This window comes from Podarcis melisellensis, assembly GCF_964234715.1.
Source record: "Podarcis melisellensis genome assembly, chromosome: 16".
NCBI classification, from domain to species: domain Eukaryota; kingdom Metazoa; phylum Chordata; class Lepidosauria; order Squamata; family Lacertidae; genus Podarcis; species Podarcis melisellensis.
In genome coordinates this window covers 15,749,202-15,768,775 of record NC_138533.1, presented here as the reverse complement: position 1 = coordinate 15,768,775, position 19,574 = coordinate 15,749,202, and the positions used below count along the sequence as shown (strand labels likewise).

The 19,574-nt window shown below is 50.5% G+C and overlaps 1 protein-coding gene and 1 long non-coding RNA gene across 2 annotated transcripts in view; one reads left to right on the top strand and one right to left on the bottom strand.

The window, feature by feature from the left end:
- LOC309359471 overlaps positions 1 to 19,574 on the top strand; it is a 155,847-nt gene that overhangs the window by 115,346 nt on the left and 20,927 nt on the right. The gene's annotated exons all lie outside the window — the stretch shown is intronic.
- Positions 352 to 19,548, bottom strand: PPP2R5B (protein phosphatase 2 regulatory subunit B'beta). Its single transcript, XM_081893045.1, has 13 exons — positions 18,389 to 19,548; positions 11,986 to 12,182; positions 11,046 to 11,147; positions 10,405 to 10,497; positions 9,222 to 9,352; positions 6,835 to 6,894; positions 5,313 to 5,421; positions 5,061 to 5,114; positions 4,554 to 4,604; positions 4,274 to 4,393; positions 3,261 to 3,388; positions 2,236 to 2,337; positions 352 to 515 (listed from the first exon to the last, which is right to left on the bottom strand). Exons 1-13 carry the CDS (start codon positions 18,585 to 18,587, stop codon positions 368 to 370), a joined length of 1,494 nt encoding a protein of 497 aa, XP_081749171.1. The 5' UTR covers positions 18,588 to 19,548; the 3' UTR covers positions 352 to 367.

Below are 19,574 nucleotides of genomic sequence, written 5' to 3'. Positions count from 1 at the left end.
CCCCTCACCACCATTCTTCCCCCTCCCCAAAACAAGCCCAGCAGGGGAGCCCCTCCGATGCCTCCTTCTGCCCACACCCAGCAGACATAGCCATGCACTCAGACCATTTTGCTTCACAGCCACAGCAAACGGGCCTCCTCCGTGGTCACCCCCCTGGGTGGGTGGGTGAGTGGGCGAGGGCCAGGCCCACCCCCCCAGGAGGAGCAAAAGGCAGGAGCTCTGGTTTGGCACAGGCTGGCTGGGGGCGGGTAGGGAGCGTCCAGCTCTCTGGGACAGGCCCTGCACCCGGGTGGGCTGCTCCCACAAGCCACAGTGGGTGGGTGGGGAGGGCAGGGGGTGGGGGGCTCCAGGGGAGGGAGGGGGGCTCCTAGCTAGCCCCTCCGCTCTGCACAGCCAGGGAGTGCTGCAGGTTTAGGCGGTTCATCTTGGCCTCTTCCAGTCCTTGCAGCTTCCGCAATTGCAGCTCGTCCAGCTGCCTCCAGAGCTCCTGTCGTTCCTTCGCCTTCTTCAGTTCCCTGGGAGGAGAGAAATTTAAAAGGAGAGGGAGATGCAGCGAAGGATGCAAACAGTTGCAGTTCCTGCATCCAGGGGGCTGGAGTAGATGACCTTTGGGGTACCCCTTCCAATTCTATAAAGTTCTATGATACGGCATGCCATCTTCCAAGGGTCGGCGTTTTCAGTGAGCCAAGAGAGTTTTGTTATTTGGGGTCTGTATTCGAATTCCCAAAGGTTTCGTGGTATTTTCCGTAACTGCAGCTTGTTTTTTGTTTTTGTTTTAAGGCAGAACAGTTCTTTTTGGCTTTGTATTCAGGATAGGAAAAAAGAATGTGCTTCCTTCACAAAGTAAACTGTAGAACTCACTCCCACAGGAGGCAGCTGAGGTTCCACCAACCTAAAGGTAAGGTAAAGGGACCCCTGACCATTAGGTCCAGTTGTGACCGACTCTGGGGTTGTGGTGCTCATCTCACTTTATTGGCCGAGGGAGCCGGCGTACAGCTTCCGGGTCATGTGGCCAGCATGACTAAGACGCTTCTGGCAAACCAGAGCAGCGCACGGAAACGCCGTTTACCTTCCTGCCGGAGCGGTACCTATTTATCTACTTGCACTTTGACATGCTTTCGAACCGCTAGGTTGGCAGGAGCTGGGACAAGCAACGGGTGCTCACCCCGTCACGGGGATTCGAACCGCCGACCTTCTGATCAGCAAGTCTTAGGCTTTGTGGTTTAACACACAGCGCCACCCGCGTCCCTTCTCCACCAACCTAGATGTCTTCAAAAAGAGGACTGGACAGATTTGTGGAGGAAAAGGCTACCAATGGCTAGCCACATTTCCACGGTTTGAAAATGGAGAATCGTAGAACTGTACTAATAATGATAACAAAATAATTTATTATTTATACCCCACCCATCTGGCTGGGTTTCCCCAGCCACTCTGGGCGGCTTCCAACAAAATATTAAAAATACAATAAAACACCAGACACTGTTGGAAGGGACCCCTAAGGATCATCTAGTCCAACCCCCTGCAATGCAAGCATCTCAGAATCCCTGATCGACGGCCATCCAGCCTCTGTTGGAAACCCTCCAGTGAAGTCAGAATCTCCTGTCTTGTCATTGTATCCATTGATTTGGGTCCTCCCCTCTGGAGCAGCAGAAAGCAAGTTTGCTCCATCTTCCCTGCGGCAGCTCTTCAGCCAGCCTATCCCCTCTCAATCTCCTCTTCTCCAGGCTAAACATACCCAGCTCCCTCAACTGTTCCTCCTAAGTCTTGGTTTCCAGGCCCTTGATCATCCTGGTCACTCCATCGGCCCATACTCCAGCTTGTCAATAATTCTTCTTAAACAGGGGTGCCCAGAATGGGACACAGTATTCCAGGTGTGGTCTGACCAAGGTAGAACAGAGCAATAGACTGTTACTTCCCTTGATCTGGACACTATACTTCTGTTGATGCAGCCTAGAATTGCATTCGCTTTTTTTGCTGCTGCATCACGCCGCTGACTCATGCTAAGCTGGCAGTCTGCGAAGAACCCCTATATATACTGTGGTTTCACATGTGCTACTGCGAAAGACGCAGAGAAGATCGAGAACCTGTGGGGGCCCTGTGGGTGGCGCTAGACTCCCAAATCCCATCAGCCCAAGCCAGCAGGGTATAAATGCTCCCAATGAATATTCATAAATAAACAGGAGAAGCTGCCCAGACTTGCAATTTCTCTCCCTCCTCTGCCACATAGACACTTACTGCTGTTTTTCCACCTTGTAGGAGGCCGTAAGTTCGTCAAATAGTTTCCCGTTCATCTCCATAAAGGTCTTGAGGACATTGTAGACCAGAGAAACAATGGTCCTGGAGAAGAGGGTGGCAGTGCCGGGGGAGGGGGAGAGGAAATCTAGATGTTACACCCCAGGACTGCTAAGCTACCTCCAGCCCCACCCCATCAGTCAACAGCTGGATTATCTTTCAACCTAAAAGTGGGTTCCCTTCTGCTTACTGAGGCCCTGGAAGGTGTAGCCAGCCTTACACTTAAAGAGAGACAGTGCGGTGGAGTGGTTAGAGCCTAAGACTAGGGCCTGGGAGAGACCAGGGTTCAAATCCCCGCTCAGCCATAAAGCTCACTGGGTGACCTTGAGCTCCGTCAGTGCCTCTCAGGTAGCCTAACCTACCTCACAAGGTTGTAGTAGGGGATTAAACGAGGTGGGAATAACCATGTCTGCCACTTTTAGCTCTTCAGAGCAAAAGATAAAGGTAAAGGGACCCCAGACCATTAGGTCCAGTCGTGACCGACTCTGGGGTTGCGGAGCTCATCTCGCTTTATTGGCCGAGGGAGCCGGCATACAGCTTCCGGGTCATGTGGCCAGCATGACTAAGCCACTTCTGGCGAACCAGAGCAGCGCACGAAAACACCGTTTACCTTCCCGCTGGAGCAGTACCTATTTATCTACTTGCACTTTGACATGCTTTCGAACTGGTAGGTTGGCAGGAGCACGGACCGAGCAACGGGAGCTCACCCCGTCATGGCGGGGATTCGAACCGCCAACTTTCTGATCAGCAAGTCCTAGGCTCTGTGGTTTAACCCACAGTGCCAAAGATAAGAGCAATAAATAAATAAAAGTGATACAGGGCAGGATATAAATCTGTGGCCTTTCCCCAAAGTTGGGCAATGGGAGTAATGAGGCTTTGCTAGCATCTGGGGGCAGAGGGACACTGAAGGACTGGCCCACCTCCACCCCAGGGGTCCTGTAGGCACCCCAACCCAGGCAGCCACTTACGGGTTCCAGTGCTCCTTGGAGACGCGGTAGAGGGTGCCGAAAATGGTGGGCAGCACCGTGTGGCAGTTGTCCTCAACCAGGCTCAGGATGTACTCGTTGTTCCAGAAATACAGAGCCCGCTCTGCAACCTGGAGCGAGAGGAGGGCTCAGAGGGGAGGAAGGCTACTACTAGCCAAAATGGCTACTTTCTGCCTCCACGGTCAAACGCAGCAACAGAGGGGAGAGTTCCAGTTGGCTCTCCTCAAACAAAGCGCCCCCCTATGTACAAAAATTCAAAGTTTCTTCCAAGCTGTTTCACGCAGTAAACATGTCGCACCCAGAAAGGGAATGAAGAAACGTTTCTATTCCTCACTCAGAACACTAGGACTGGTGGACATCCAGTAATATTATAAGCTGCATGTCTTTGTTTCCCAATTTGATCCTTTTAGAAGTTTTCGTATGTATCGTGGTATCTTATGCACATTTATTTTTATGGATTATAATTATTTTCACTGCAATTGTTAAAGAGTGAATTTATGCTTAATTATTATTTACCGGTATTTAATTTATTATGCGCTATTATATTCTAATGGATTATTGAACGTTAGCTTTAAGATAAACAGCTTAAATAAAAACAAAGCATGTTTTTATTATGATTTTGTTTCTGGTATTGGATCAGGTTGTTACAAGGTGCGTGATCTCTGGTGTATAGTTTGTTGTTTCTTCAGCTTGTAAACCGCCTTTAGAAAGACGGCAAGCAAACTAGAAGTGGGAGGAAATGGAAATTGGATGTCGGAAGACTCAGATAAAAGGTCGTTGTCTTTCATGCAGTACGAAGTTAAACTATGGAACTCATTCCTGCAGGAGGCAGTACCAAAGTTGGACAGCCTTAAAAAAGAGGATTGGACAATTTCATGGAAGAGAGGTATCATTGTGCCCTCCCGCCATCTCAAAAATAGTGAGACCCCCCAAGCTGAATGAGCTCTGGCCCCATCTCCCCTCCCTTCACCCCCCACCCCCTGCCCCAAGAGCACCTGGAAGTGGGGGCTGGCAATACACCGAGCCACTTGCTTGAAGAGGGGCTCCTGGATCTTCACAAACTGAGAGGGCTCAATGACATCCAGAATCTCCTCGATTTCTCCCAGGAACATCACCTGGGTGGACAGACGGGCAGGGAAAGGTGAGCAGAATATGCTGGGATGAGGCTGGGATGCAGGCACTGGCGGTGCCACTGGGCCAAGATGGGGCAACAGCACCAAGGCTTCCCCCATCTGCCTCCACTCCCACCCTCGTCCCCACTTGACCCTTCTGTACCTCCTTCTGGGTGCAGGTCTTCGGCCAGTACTTCAGAAGGCCACGTATCACCTGGGAAGGTGAGGAGAGAGGTCAAAACATGGAAACGTTAAGACACACATCCTGGCACTGGCATAATAATAATAATAATAATAATAATAATAATACAATAGTACCTCAGGTTAAGTACTTAATTCGTTCTGGAGGTCCGTTCTTAACCTGAAACTGTTCTTAACCGGAAGCACCACTTTAGCTAATGGGGCCTCCTGCTGCTGCCGTGCCGCCAGAGCACGATTTCTGTTCTCATCCTGAAGCAAAGTTCTTAACCTGAAGCACTATTTCTGGGTTAGCGGAGTCTGTAACCTGAAGCATATGTAACCTGAAGCGTATGTAACCCGAGGTACCACTGTATTATTTTTATTTGGTACTCCCTTAACTGTTCCTCATGGGACTTGGGTTTTCTCCCCCCCACCTGCTGCTCTGCTGCACCCCACAACCAGCACCCCACATGGCCAAATCCTGACTCACATGCTCGGTCAGCGTCGCGTCTTTCTCCAGGAACTGGACCACACAGTAAGCCAGCTGCAAGAGACAAAGCGGGGTCAAGGGTCAGAGGTTAGAGCTCGGGGACACCCAGGAGCACCCCCCCTTTTCACAACCCCTACCAGAGGCCCAAGCATCACTCCAGTGCAGATCTTCCCCACCCTCCCACCGCACCTGACAGCAGAGGCCCCTTTGGCCATCAAGGGAGGCGGAGGTTCCCTGCAGAGTGAGGCTCACCTGGGCGTGGAAGATGGAGAGGGACTTCACCGAGTGCAGCGGGATGAGGACCCGGACCAGGAACTGCTTGTGCTCCGTCTTCAGGGGCAAAGCAAACCCGTTGATTATACTGGGGAGGGGAGGGGAGGGAGGAAACACAGTGGGAGGCATCAAAGCCGGTGCCGTGCGACACCCGTTCCGCAACTGCAAGAAATCGATCTCTTTAGTGTGGCGGCACCTACAACTTCGGAACTCCCTGCCTATTGATGGCGACATCAGGCAGGCACCTTCACTGCACACTCTTTGGCGCCTGCCGAAAACATTTCTGGTTAGACAAGCCTGCCCAGATATGCAGAATGCTGATGTGCGTTTTTAGTTTATTGCTGGCTTTAAATCTTTGGAATGTTTTAATTGTTTTCGGTAATTTTTTTTTCTTTTTCTTTTTGCAAACTGCTTTGAAGTTTTTGCAATAAAGCAGCATATACATTTTTTGCAGCAAAATAAATAAATAGAAAACTGGGGAGGGAGTGGTTGGGAATACTGCTGTCCCCCAGAGGAAGGAACACACCCTGCCCTTTCTCCTGAGTAGTTCTGAGAAAGAAGAGGCCTCAACTCCCATCTTCAACACCTGATTGCCGGCAGGGAAGATTTGTGGGGGAGAAGAAACCAGCACTACTATTCCAATGCCTCTCCATCCATTCCCCCCAAAATTCCCTGGACTTTACAGAAAATGTTAGAACTTTAAGAAATTTAAATTACATCTCACCCTTCCTTTTAACTTATTACATTTTTTTTTAATTATAAGCGAAGGGAAAAAATATAGAGGGGGAAGTAAGAAATAGGCAGGAGAAAATGCCAAAAGAAAAGCTTTCTGCAGCACCCACAGAATACGAATATAGTGGTACCTCGGGTTAAGTACTTAATTCGTTCCAGAGGTCCGTTCTTAACCTGAAACTGTTCTTAACCTGAAGCACCACTTTAGCTAATGGGGCCTCCTGCTGCCGCCAGAGCACGATTTCTGTTCTCATCCTGAAGCAAAGTTCTTAACCCGAGGTACTATTTCTGGGTTAGCGGAGTCTGTAACCTGAAGCATATGTAACCTGAGGTACCACTGTACAGCATAAGTATTGTTGTCGTTTAACAAATACTTCTACGTTTTTGGGAAAGGAAATGTCATGGTAGTCACCGGTGCGATGAAGGCGAGGTGGATCAAACAAAAATGTTTAAATCTCAAAATGTGGCAAAATAAAGTAAAATAAAAACAGCGTGAGCTTGTGGCATCTCGTGGATTGTATTGCCATGCAACCCAGACTCCTGAGTCGTGGGTGGGTGACGGAGCACATGGCTGAGCTTCCGATGACTCAGCGTCTTGCCCTTTTGCTCCGCCCACAGCAGCAGAAGCAGCAGCCAGGAAGGAGCCCAGCTGGTGCATGGCGGAAGCTGAAGGGGAGAGGAGGGAAGGAAAGAGGCCCCTCAACATTCAACAGAGGCAGGAAGATGCAGCTCTGGCTGATGCCCGTCCTCCATGTCCTAAGGTGCTTACCTTCCCAGGATCTCAAGCAGCTCCGCCACACCGTTGAAATGCTCCGTCTCGTAGATAAACCTGGGGGGGGGGGGAGGAGAGTTAGGGATCACATCATCATCACGGCCACCAGCTTTTCCACCTGCCTTGACCCACCCCACCCACCGCGCCTGGGACCACTGTATGGCAAAGATGCTGCTGAAGTATTCTTCGTTTTTATTTATTGCTTTTACATCCCAGCTTTTTCTCCAAGGAGTTCAAGGCGGCTCACGTGGTTCGTCCTTCACTCTTTAATTCCCCACAACAGCCCTGCGAAGTAGGCTAGGGCTGAGAGTGAGCAACAACTGGCTTGAGGTCACCCAGTGAGCTTCGCGATGCCCGAGTGGGGATTTGAACCCAAATCTCTCCCAGAGTCTAGCACTCCAACCACTGCACCACCACGGACTCTCTTCTCTTAACATTTTTTTTTTGCAGGGACTGTTCCTGGCTTTTCTGGCAGGAACAGAGTCATGTTGGGTTTTTAATATAGTTGAAATGCTTTGCATTTGTATCTGCCTGTATACTGTTGTCAGTTTATTCTTGTGAGCTGCCTCAGAAGCCTTTTCGGCTGAAAGGCAGCATATAAACAAACAGCAGCAACACATCACATTGCAGCACCACAGCCGCCTTCAGATTGGGGAGAAGGCAGAACTGCCACCATGGGCTCCACTGCCACTTTCTGCTTGGATCCTCTTCTTTCCTAGCCCAGCTAGGAAATGCCCTCCCAGCAGATGTCAAGGCAATAAACAGCTATTTTACTTTTAAACGACAGCTGAAGGCAGCCCTGTTTAGGGAAGTTTTTGATGTCTGATGCTGTATTGTTTTTAATATTCGGTTGGAAGCCACCCAGAGTGGCTGGGGAAACCCAGCCAGATGGGCGGGGTATAAATAATAAATTATTATTATTATATTATATTATAAGGGTGCTGTGATGTCAAGTTGGCCCCCAGGAAGGGTATTCAGGGCACCAGCCCAGAGTGAGCCTCTCCTACCACAGAATCCTAGAATTGTAGAGCTGGAAGGGACTCCAAGAGTCATCTAGTCCAACCCCCTGCAATGCAGGAAATCTTTTTGCCCACCGTGGGGCTCAAACCCACAACCCTGAGATTAAAAGTTTGGTGCTCTATCGACTGTGTGTTGCTAGACTACAACTCCAACCTATTGGCCATGCTGGCTGCTGGGAGTTGGGTGTCCAACAATATCTGAAGGGCTACCCATCCCTTGGGTCTGGCAGCTCCTGCACCACCCATTATATGCTACTCATCTTTATCTGCCAGCGAGAAAAGTTGGGGAGTCCCCAGCTAGGGAATGAAGGGAGAACACAGGACAAGGTCATCGTGCCCTCTAGTGGACAGCAGGCTACATTATCCCCCCTGAATGGGCTCTCACCACATGGGTAAGAACTTAAGAGCCTGCTGGTTCAGGCCAGTGGCCCATGTAGTCCAGAATCTTGTTCTCACAGTGGCCACCCAAGGGAATCCTGCAAGCCGGATCTGAGCACAGGAACACTCTCCCCTCCTGTGGTTTCCAGCAACTGGTACTGAGAAGCATTATTGCTTCCGACTGTGGAGGCACAGCACAGACATCATGACTAGTAGCCCTTGTTAGCTCAGTTGGTAGAGCATTAAACTCTTGACCTCAGGGTCGTGGGTTTGAGCCCCACACTGGGCAAAATATTCTTGCCTTGGAGGGAGTTGGGCTAGAGGATGCTTGAGGTTCCTCCCAACTCTACATGAATCTCTCCCAATCCTCTTTTAAAGCCGTCTAGGCTACTGCCTCCTGTGGAGAAGATACTTTCTTTTCTTTTTTTCTAGTATTTTTTATTAAGAATTTAAACAAAACATATTATCTTAATACATATCACCCTTGATTCCCCCACATTTTCCCCCTCTCCCCCATAAAATAACCCCCCTCCCCCCCTGACTTTACTCAGCTCCAATCTCTCTACAAATACTATACTCTGCATGTTACAAAACTGTATAAATCCTTAATTTATCTGACTGGTTATTGTCAATAGAAAGTTGGTGAGTGTTTATTGAAAACCTGCCAGGGAGTCCAGTTCACTTTGTTGTTTCTTTAAGTACTCTGTAAAAAGTTCTCATTCATCTTTAAAGTCAGAGTTATCCTTATCCTGTAGTTTATGTGTCAAAGGGAGAAGATACCTTCTTTTATGTGTTCCGAACCTTCCAACGTACGGATGCAGGCCACCTGCAAATCGCCTTCTTGGCCAGAAAAGAGGCCGGCAGCGAGACCTGAGCAACTGCTTCTGACCACACTGGGTGGGCAGAGTTTTGGGGAGAGAAGCCTGTGCTGCACGAGGCCAGGATGCGGAGCAACCCTGGAGTGGAGACGAAAAAAGAGGAACTCACCGCAAGAAAATGTTGTTGCACTGCTTTCGGATGTAGGCACGCAGGCCCAGGAACTTGCCATAGACACGGTGGAGGATGGTCTTGAGGTACTCACGCTCCCGAGGGTCCTCGCTGTCGAAAAGCTCCAGTAGCTGAAGGAAAGGGAGAGGAGGAGTCAGAGCCTTTTACTGAACACCAGGCAGCGGCTCTCCAAGCTTCCAGCACGACTGGGAGATGCCAGTGACTTAGCTTGCTGCCTTCTGCAAGCAGAGTCATGTGCACAGCCTAAGATTAGTCCAAAGGGGGTCCTGGCACAGCAGCCTGTTCTCACAGTGGCCAACCAGGTGTCCCAGAGGGCAGCCAAGCTTGTATTGTGATTTTACTATTTTCTTGTTGGGAGCTGCCCTGAATGGCTGGGGCAAGCCAGTGAGATGGGTGGCATATAAATAAATTATTATTATTATTATTATTATTATTATTATTATTACTATTATTATTCGGGCCCCGGTTTCCAAGGAGGACATCCAGCTCCTTCCTGGCTGTGTCTTATTTATTTATGTCTAAAAATATTTATGTGTTGCTGCCTGATTTTAAAAATGCCATGGAAGTTTATGACATGGATGTCTGTACAGTGGTACCTCGGGTTAAGAACTTAATTCGTTCTGGAGGTCTGTTCTTAACCTGAAACTGTTCTTAACCTGAAGCACCACTTTAGTTAATGGGGCCTCCTGCTGCCGCTGCACCGCCACTGCACGATTTCTGTTCTCATCCTGAAGCAAAGTTCTTAACCTGAGGTAATATTTCTGGCTTAGCGGAGTCTGTAACCTAAAGTGTATGTTACCTGAAGCGTATATAACCCGAGGTACCACTGTATATAATTAACACGCACACACACACAGAAAGCTTTAGAATCAGAGACCATCATCCATTACGAAAAGATGCATTCTCAATTGCCTGCATAAGTTTCATGGAATAGAAAAGTTTTCCACAGCAGTTTTGGAGATCAAAACAGCCTCATTTCTCTGCAGTACCACAACAGAGTCACTGCAGAAGGAGCAAGGCTTGTGACACACCTGCGAAGAGGACTCACACTCAATGCCCAGTAACCTGGCTTTGCTGCCCCAGGCGCACACACACACACACACACACACACACACACACACACACATTCCCTTGCTCAGCCTTCTTGCCCCTTCTCACTCACCAACAATACAAATTTCTGGTCTATGTAACGCTTGGCAACCGAAGGTTGGAAGTCTGGGCTCTCGAGGAACCGGAGGAAAAATTCATACACAAGCTGGAAAGAGGTAGAGAGGTGGAACCATTAATCACCACCAAAAATTCTTCCAATTCCCTGCCCCCAAGGCACTTTGGTTCCCCCAAAATTTAGACCACCTTCCCTTTGGTTCCATAAACTTATCCCTGGTTCCCCCTTACCCTATCAAACGCATTTTTCAGAACAGCAGTTTGCACAACCCACAAAGAAAGATAATAGCACAATAAAATTAAAGGCAGTCACAATTAATTGCACATTTCTTCAAAACCCAATTAAAATTATTTTAGTTTAATTAATTCAACAAAAAACTCAATCTGGTGATACCAGCTTTTCAGATAGTCATTTACACTTCCAGTACACGTCCCCCCCCCCCGCTGCCCTCTTGACTCTTAGCGCCCCCTACCGCTCGCCATTTTAAGTTAACCCACCACCCACTTTGGGAACCACTGGGTTAAGGCATCCACCAGCAAGCCAGGGGTGGAGGTGGCTAAGACTGCACCCTCTTCTTTTCTGCCATGCAGGCAAAATGACACATGCCCACCCGAGGCAGCTCCACGGAGGAGTCTTACCTGGAGATGTGGCCACGAGGGTTCTAGGTTGGGCTCATCCTCTTCGGGGTCAAACTCAGGGTTCTCACTGGGCGGAAGCGTCCGGAAAATGTTGACCGAGATCTGTAGGGAAGGGAGAGAAGAAATCAGCCAAGCTATACCGCAGGCATAGGCAGACTTGGCCCTCTAGATGTTTTGGGACTACAACTCCCATCATCCCTAGCTAACAGGACCAGTGGTCAAGGATGATGGGAGTTGTAGTGCCAAAAAACATCTGGAGGGCCGAGTTTGCCTATGCCCGCTATACAGACTAGTTACCACTTCAAGCAAGCTGTTCTAAACCCCTGCAAGGTACACCCCTGCCCCCTATAAAAATACACCCCTTGAGCTTCTGGCTTTGACAGGGACCAGCCAGATGCCCAAAGAATCTCAGGGAAAGGGAAATTGAGATCATTCACAGGGGTTGCCAACATGGTCCCATAGCTGCAATGGCACTGTTATGAGATCTTCCCTGGCACCCTACTATCAACTTCAGAGAGAAGTAAAAGGAGGGAGATCATAGCCTGTACTTGCTTGTATAATAGTCAGCACTTCTGTCCAGAAAGGCATTATTTTTTAAATACTACTTTTCACTGGTGTGTGTGTGTGGTTTTTTGTTTTTTTTGTTTTGTTTTTATCCATCCACATTAAATGCAGAAACGGAACAGGAAAGATTTGGAGAGTGCTCCATCCATCCCTCACTGCGGGTCATTTTGCCTCCCCTTGAGTCATAATCTGTGCCAGGGGTCTCTTGCTCGACCTGGCAGAAGGCATTCCTAGCTTCAGCCTCCCTGGCTGTTGCCAGCAATCAATGCAGCCTCCCTGGCTGCTGCCAGTGACCAGCAACCAATTGAACCACCCTGCTTTTGCTTGTTTGTGTGGCAGGGGAGCCCATCCTCTTCCCTCCCCTCTCCCTGCTTACCATCTTGATTATCTCAGGGTAGAGCGGCTCAATGAGGATGCCACGGTTGGTGGCCACGCACTCCACCAGCTCGTTTAGGGCTGCCCGCTTGATCTCTTTCCCCTTCAGGTCGGCGACACAGTCGAGGAAGTCGAAGAGGACGGAGCACTGCTGCAGCTTCTTGCACAGGAGGTCGTGCAGCTCTGAGACAGGAGCATCTGCAGGGGGGAGGAAGCAACCACACACACAGGGCTCAGCAGGTGCTGGGGCTCAAACATGCTGGCCGGTCTCACCCTCCAACACATCGGAGCCCCCTTCTCCGTAATCCATCGGGGCAGTCCAGTCACAGCTACTTAGTGGTGGAGAAAAAGCAGACTATGCGCATTTTTGCTCTGTACGGAATTATTTGTACGGAAAAGGCCATTGGCCAGGGTGGGGAGACACTTGTTATACACACAGAGAGTTCAATCCATGTCACCCCCAGGAAGGGCTGGGAAGAAGAGACCCTGAGCTGGCAAAAGTTGGTAAGAAGAAGAAGAATAATAATAATAATAATAATAATAATAATAATAATAATAATTTATACCCCGCCTATCTGGCTGGGTTTCGCCAGCTACTCTGGGCGGCTTCCAAGAGAATATTACATTACAATAATCTATTACACATTAAAAGCTTCCCTAACCAGGGCTGCCTTCAGATGTCTTCTAAAAGTCTGTTAGTTGTTTTTCTATTTGACATCTGGTGGGAGGGCGTTCCATAGGGCGGGTGCCACTACCAAGAAGGCCCTCTGCCTGGTTTCCTGGAACCTCACTTCTCGCAGGGATGGAACCGCCAGAAGGCCCTCGGCACTGGACCTCAGTGTCCGGGCAGAATGATGGGGGTGGAGACGCTCCTTCAGGTATACTGGACCGAGGCCGTTTAGGGCTTTAAAGGTCAGCACCAACATTTTAAATTGTGCTCTGGGGGAAGAAAGAATAGCTCCACAGACAGAACACCAGCGGGATTGTGTCCTTTGCTGGAGCCCAGGGAACATGCAACAGGCAGGACCAGGGGTTGAGCATGCAGGGCAAACAAAGCTCCCCATGCCAGCCCAACCCTTGCCAGTGCCACCAGCACCAAGCAGAGAGCATGGAGGGTTCACAGGGCCGAACCGCCTGCCACCCGCGCAAGGGGGAGCTTGACCATCCAGCCGATGTGGCCTCTGGCAGGTGAATCCCCCAAACACTGGCCGGGCAGTCATTCAGCAAGTGGGGGCGCAGTGGCAAGGCCAGGCCAGAACCCAGAGACCCCCAGTGGCAACCTTGCAAGACCCATAATTCCAGACAGCAGTACATAGGAACCTGCCTTCTCCAAGGTGAGACTATGGGTCCATGTGGTTCAGGACACTAGCAGGCACTCTCCAGGGTTATAAGCAGGGGGCATTCCCAGCCCCCCCTGGAGATGCAGCTGGGGACATTCTGCATGCAAGGCAGATGGTCTACCACTGTGTTATGGCCCTTCCTGAAACCAAGGTGGTTGTTTTTCCTTTCATTTTTTCTCCAGTTATTTCCAAGTATTGCAATAAAAACAGTTTCCAAGTGCAGTTTCCACCACCATGTTTAAACTGCATAAATGGTGCTTTACTGAATTATTTCCCTAGATTAAATATTTTGTTTCCAACGCACATGAAAAGGCTTTGTGTTTATACAGCATAGAAAATGAACACTGCATAATTTAAAATATATATATATTCAGTATATATTCAGTATAAAACAAACATGTTAAATCTCCAGTGATTTAGTGCAGTGGGAAAAATTTCCGATCCCAAAATTTCCAGAAAACCCACGTCATTCTCTGGGGACGACCACCTTGGCAAGTCGGAGCTGCCTGTCACTTGTGCCCATCACTGAGTTAAGAGTCAGCGATGCCTGCTCTCCAACTCCTTGGCTGTGGCACCAATAAGCCATTTCCTCAGTTGCAGGCACCAGTAAACTCTGCAAGACACTAGCCCTGTGTGAGGTCAAGAGTGGAATGGCACACTCAAACGCTGGGCCTTCCAAAATTAGCCAAGCCTGCCACCCAAGTGGCCCTAGTCATCCTAGAGAGCCCACCTCAGCCTTTTCCTTGACAGGGAGCTGGGCCCACTCCAGAAGGTGCCAGACTGGGTGCTTTCCCCATGATATTTAAAAACAACAGGAGGAACCAAGAGCAGTCATTTCCAAAAGAGGGAAATGAGGCATTAGTGAACTGATGAGCACCTTGAAAGCACCAAGAGCGCCTCAGGAGAGCAGGAAGTCAAGGATGAAATGCAGCAGTTACTTAACAAATAAATATCAGGATCTTAGAGATGGAGGGTTGGGAAGGCTGAAATCAGTTTTAAGCAGGATGCTGCTATTATACTTAGTTGTGCAGGTATTTGACGTGAATTCTTTTTGATCGGCTGGATTCTGTTTCGGTCAACTTTATTTCGCTGTAAACTGCCCTGTAACAGTTGTGTGTGTGTGTGCCTCTGAAGGGCGGTATAAAGGCACCCTAATAAATAAGACTCAGGCACACAAGCCATACTGCTGCTGCAGCCTCTTCTCCTTACCCCTTGGGGCAAGAAGCAGCCCTGGGAATCCCCCTGGGAACTGTAACCATGGCAGCCATAAGGCTGATCAGCCGCATCTGGAGACAGAGATGATGAGCAGCTCTGAGTTCTGGGATCAGTAGGGATGCAGGAATATTTGGAGGGGGGCTGGCCTAGATGAATGCAATGGGCATCTTCCAAGACTTGAGAACCTATTCTGGTTTTGTCTCCAAAGTCAAAAAATATTCATGCCTGCGGAGGAAGAGGGAGTCCAAAATGCATTTTGAAACTGAGCAGCATTCAAGGCCAGGAAACGGAGAGCAGTTGAAGAGAGCCATTTCTGCCCCTGGCCCAGCATGCGGCCAGACACTCCCATTTCCCACTTATCATTTTATTATGATTACTATTAATTATTCACCCTGCCCAGGGTGCCTAACAATAATTAAAACAACATTTAAGGACAGTTTAAAGCAATACGAAATCACAGAAAGTGGTTCCTAAAAAGAAACATGTATAAATAAATATGCATCTCAAGTGTCAAAAGTCAGGGTAAAAGAGCATCTGCAGCAGAGTGGTTTTAAATTTTGTATAAATCTGATGCTGTACAGCTAACGTGGGCTCCTTCTGGAGGAAGGTTAGGGCAAAAAGCCAATAAATTAAGCAAATCGAAGGAAACCAAACCCAGGGCGTTTAAACAGCTTCTATTGCAGTCAGTTATGGGGTGGGGTGGGGCTGGCTGCTCTGCCTCCCACTTTTGGAAGCAATATATGAATTTTTGGTTGTCTCTCCTGTAAAGGGTGCTATTAGTTTTGCACTTCTGTTGTCTTATGGTTTGTTGATGATTCATTATTCTGTGATTGCATTTCAGCTCATGGGACCTTAAGAGCAGGCAAGAAATACCATTAATAAATAAAGATGGCATTTCCTTATTCCAAGATGCCTCTAATATAGAAGCCAGCAGGACACTCCAGTCTGGCATAGAGGAAACCTTTCTTGATGTTGCAACTCCGCCTCAATTAAGTCAACAGTAAGGCCTGGCCCAGGGTTTGAGAGGAATGGGGGAGGCTAACGAAACTCTGCCCGATTTTACAATGCTTCCCACTGAGTTAATGCATCATCTGTTTTCATCGCTGCTGATTTTAGCTAATTGCCTGTTTGCAATGTATTTTGCAGCTGCTTTTATCCATGCTGAAGGCCACTCTGAGCTCACCAACAGAAATTAATCTGTGTTATTTGCATTATTATGTGTTTATTTGCAACCCACCAACTCCCTCCTGTTTTTTTTAGTCAAATCATGGCTCCCTCCTGTGAGGACAGCGGCTTACAGGGCGTGGTGGAGGCTGCCCCAAAAGGTATAGGAACCAAGGTCCCCTCTGACACACACCTGCAATTTCAGCACTTCCTGGATCTCTGCCCTCTCCCCATTATCAGGCTGCTGCAGACCCCCCAAAAGCAGGCCCCTGAGTGGGCAATTCTCTGCATGGACACAGAAGCAATCCTCAGGATGGGAACACAGCAAGTTGCTTTAATACCAGGTCAGACATCTGTCTGTATCTGACAGACAGCAACTCTTCAGGGGTCTTAGGCCAAGAAGGGCATTTCCCATCACTTACGGACTCTTCTCTTTTAGCTGCCTGTATAGGCATGTCTGACCTGTGGTCCTCTCCCATGGGAGCTTACTTAGTGGCACAAGGACTCCAATGTGTGCTTCTGATGGGAACCTGGCTACAGAAGAAGGCAGGATGCTTGGAGTTGCCTCCACAGCTGAGGAGGAGGGTGGGAGATGCTGGCCTGGCCTGCTGGCTGCATCCAACAATACCAGAGTGGCAGGAGAGAGGACAACTCCCAGCGGCTGCTCTCAGTTGCAAAGTGGTACCCAAGGAGGGCTGAGGAGCATCAGAAGAGCCTGCCAAATCAGTGCAACGGCCCACAAGGTCTGGCATGCTGCTCTTACAGTGGCTCGTATGGAAAACCCGCAAGTAGGATCCAAGCACAAGAGCACTCTCTCCTGTGGCTTCCAGCAACCGGTGTTCAGAAGCATTGCTTCCTCCAGTTTCGGAGGCAGAGCATAGCTATCATGGCTAGCAGTCACTGACAGTCTGATCTCTCATGGATTTCCCCAGCCATCTAGGTTGGTGGGCGTTACTGCCTCCTGGGGGGGGCGAGTTCCACAATTTGATGATGCGCTGCGTGAAGAAAGGCTTTCACCACCAAGAAGCAGCCGCGTCACTCCAGCCAGAGCTCCATAGGAAGCTGCTCTAGACAGAGTCAAACTATGGGTCCATCTGGATTATCCATGCTGACTGGCAGCCTAGGGTTACAAGCAGGGGACCTTCTCTACTTGTGAGATGCAGGTGGGGACTGGACCTGGGACCTTCTGCAGGTGCTTTGCTTTCTTACCTTGCTGGAAAGCCGTATTTGCTTGAACGTGCAAACTTCACCTGTGTGGCCACACAAGACATGCCCCCAACACTCCGGTGCCCACCACCCCACACACTCAGCCCCCAATGCAAATGAAAATGCCTTTAGCTCAGTTGAAGCATGAGACTCATAATCTCAGGGCTGTGGGGGTTGGAGCTGCACGTTGGGCAAAAAATTCCTGCATTGCAGTAGGTTGGGCTAGATGACCCTTGTGGTCCCTTCCCACACTACAGTTCTATGGTTTTATGGTAAGCGGGGGATGGCCCACAAGGCTTTCCAGTTGCATTTGCCTGATCACAAGTGGAAGCTCCCTGCACGCTTTCCCCATGCGACTCTGAGAAGGTCGGGGACTAAAGGGTGGTGGTGAGCATGATGCACATGAGGACATTGAACATGGGCACCACTCCCTGCCCCCCAACACACCTGCAGTTTATTACTGCTCCAAGTATGATGAATATTGTTCCCCAAATTGCATTTTTCTTTGCTTGCCTCTTGCTCAAAGCTGTGATTCCAAAGTAAGCAGAGAGACCACAGGAGAGCTTCGCCACAAACCTCTGAGCCTGTGTTTGGCCAGGGCCAAGCCCAATGCTCTCACTGAGGTGAAGATGCCCTTCCCTGCAACAGGAAACCAGGGCTACCCTCCTGGAGCTTAATATAAGAGCCTGTGTGGTGTAGTGGTGAGAGCATCGGACCAGGACCTGGGGCAGACCAGAATTTGCACCTCTCCTTCATGAAGCTCACGGGGTGAGCTTGGGCAGGTTGTGGTCTCTCAAGCCTAACCCTACTCCACAGGGTTGTGAGGATAGAACAAGACAGCGGATAACTGAGCACAGCACCTTGAGCTCCTCGCAAGGAAAATGCAACAGAAATGTATTGAATCTATAAAAATGAATAGGTACACCCAAACCCCATTTTTGGTGACCAAAACAAAGATCCAGATGTAATGACACCTCTTGAAAGCTCAGCAATGAGGCAGTATCCCCTAACCAAAGATTGAGGGAGTCTCAACAAAGGGCTTTCTGCAGCCTTTCTCAACCTGTGGGTCCCCAGATGTTGTTGAACTACAATTCCCATCACCGCTAACTAGCAAGGCCAGAGCTCAGGGATGATGGGAGTTGTAGTCCAACAACATATGGGGACCCACAGGTTGAGAACTGCTGGTCTAGGGTGTGTCCCCCAACTAACACCCACCCCCTGCGCTTATGGCAGGCCTCTGCTGACAGTAAGAGATGTTGGACCTTGGAAGGTGGCAGACTCTCCTTCACTGGAGTTTTTTAAACATAGGTTGGATGACCATCTGTCAGGGATTCTTTGGCTGCAGTTCCCACATTGCAGGGGGTTGGACTAGATGAACTCTGGGTGTTTCTTCCCACCCAATGATTCTGTGGCAGGTCTCCCTGCTAGAAGGACCCAGGTGTGGAGGCAGGCCCAGCCCACCAGCCTCTGGGGACTCACCTTTGAGCAGAGGGAGAGGCGTGAGCTCCTGCTGGTTGCTCTGGTACCGGAACTGAGAGGAGCTGTGGGAGCGCCTCTGGCGGGAACGGCGAAGTGACCGGCGGGAGAAGCCGTCCACTTTGTCCGGGGGCGGCACAGGGGACAGCCCCGGGGAGGAGGGGCTGGTGGGGGTCACGGCAGGCGGGATCTTGGTTTCCATGACGGCAGGCAGGCGAGCCCCCACTGCTGTGAGTCTATGCCAGGTGGGCCCTGGGGAGGAAGGGTGTCCTTAGTACCCAGCAACGGCGTCTGGCGTCTCCTTAGGCCTCAGGAGCGGCCGCCCCATGACACAGGCCGGGGCCTCCTTCTGCGGTCCGAGTCCTTGGCTCAGGGTCTCGTCGGCGCGTCCAAGCCCAAGGGGGCTCACCTCCAGTGTGACTCCTGGCCTACTTGGCTGCCATGGCTGGACGACTCAGGGCCAAGAGGAGCTGAATGCCAGCGAGGAGCATGGAGGGCGACCCCCCCCCCCCAAGTTGTGGTGCAAGGAGGCCTGTGGGGCTGCAAAGGTGGCTTTTCCCAGCTGTTGCAAAGGCCCACCTCCCAAAAAAACCTTGCTGAGGTGAAAGTGGGGCACCCCCCTCCACAGCAACCTGCCTTAACAGCTCCAGGCACAATCTGGGCGCAGGAGCCTGAACCCAGCGGGCACCCCTCAAGATCTGCCACGGGGTCCAAGGGATTGGAGGGGCAGCGCCCAGGCCAAGCGGCTCCTCTTCTTCCCCACGTCCGGGGGACCAGCCTGTGGGGCTGGAGAAGATGCAGAGGCCGTCTGTTTCCTAGTTCAGGCCGAAGGCGGCGGCGGCGGCGGCGGCAGCGGCGCAGGAGGCATCCTGGGGGCAAGGAAGCAGGCGGGGCCGGCCTCCTGCCAGAGCCCCTTGTCGTCGTCGCCGTCGTCCTCCTCCCTCTCCCATGGGGCACCCGGCAGCAGCTGGCTCGCAGGAGGAGGAGGGCGCCCGGCACGGCCTGGCTGTTTTCTCTACCCGGCGGCAGGTGCGGGCAGGTGCATTGCGCGGCCCCGGCGCACCGTCACCAGGAGCAGCAGCGGCAGCCAAGCAAGGCAGGCCCCTGCCTCTTTCCTCTGCCCTCCTCCGCCTTTGGCTCCTCTGCTGCTGCTAATGCAGCAGCAACGGCGGCAGCTCCGGTCCCGCGC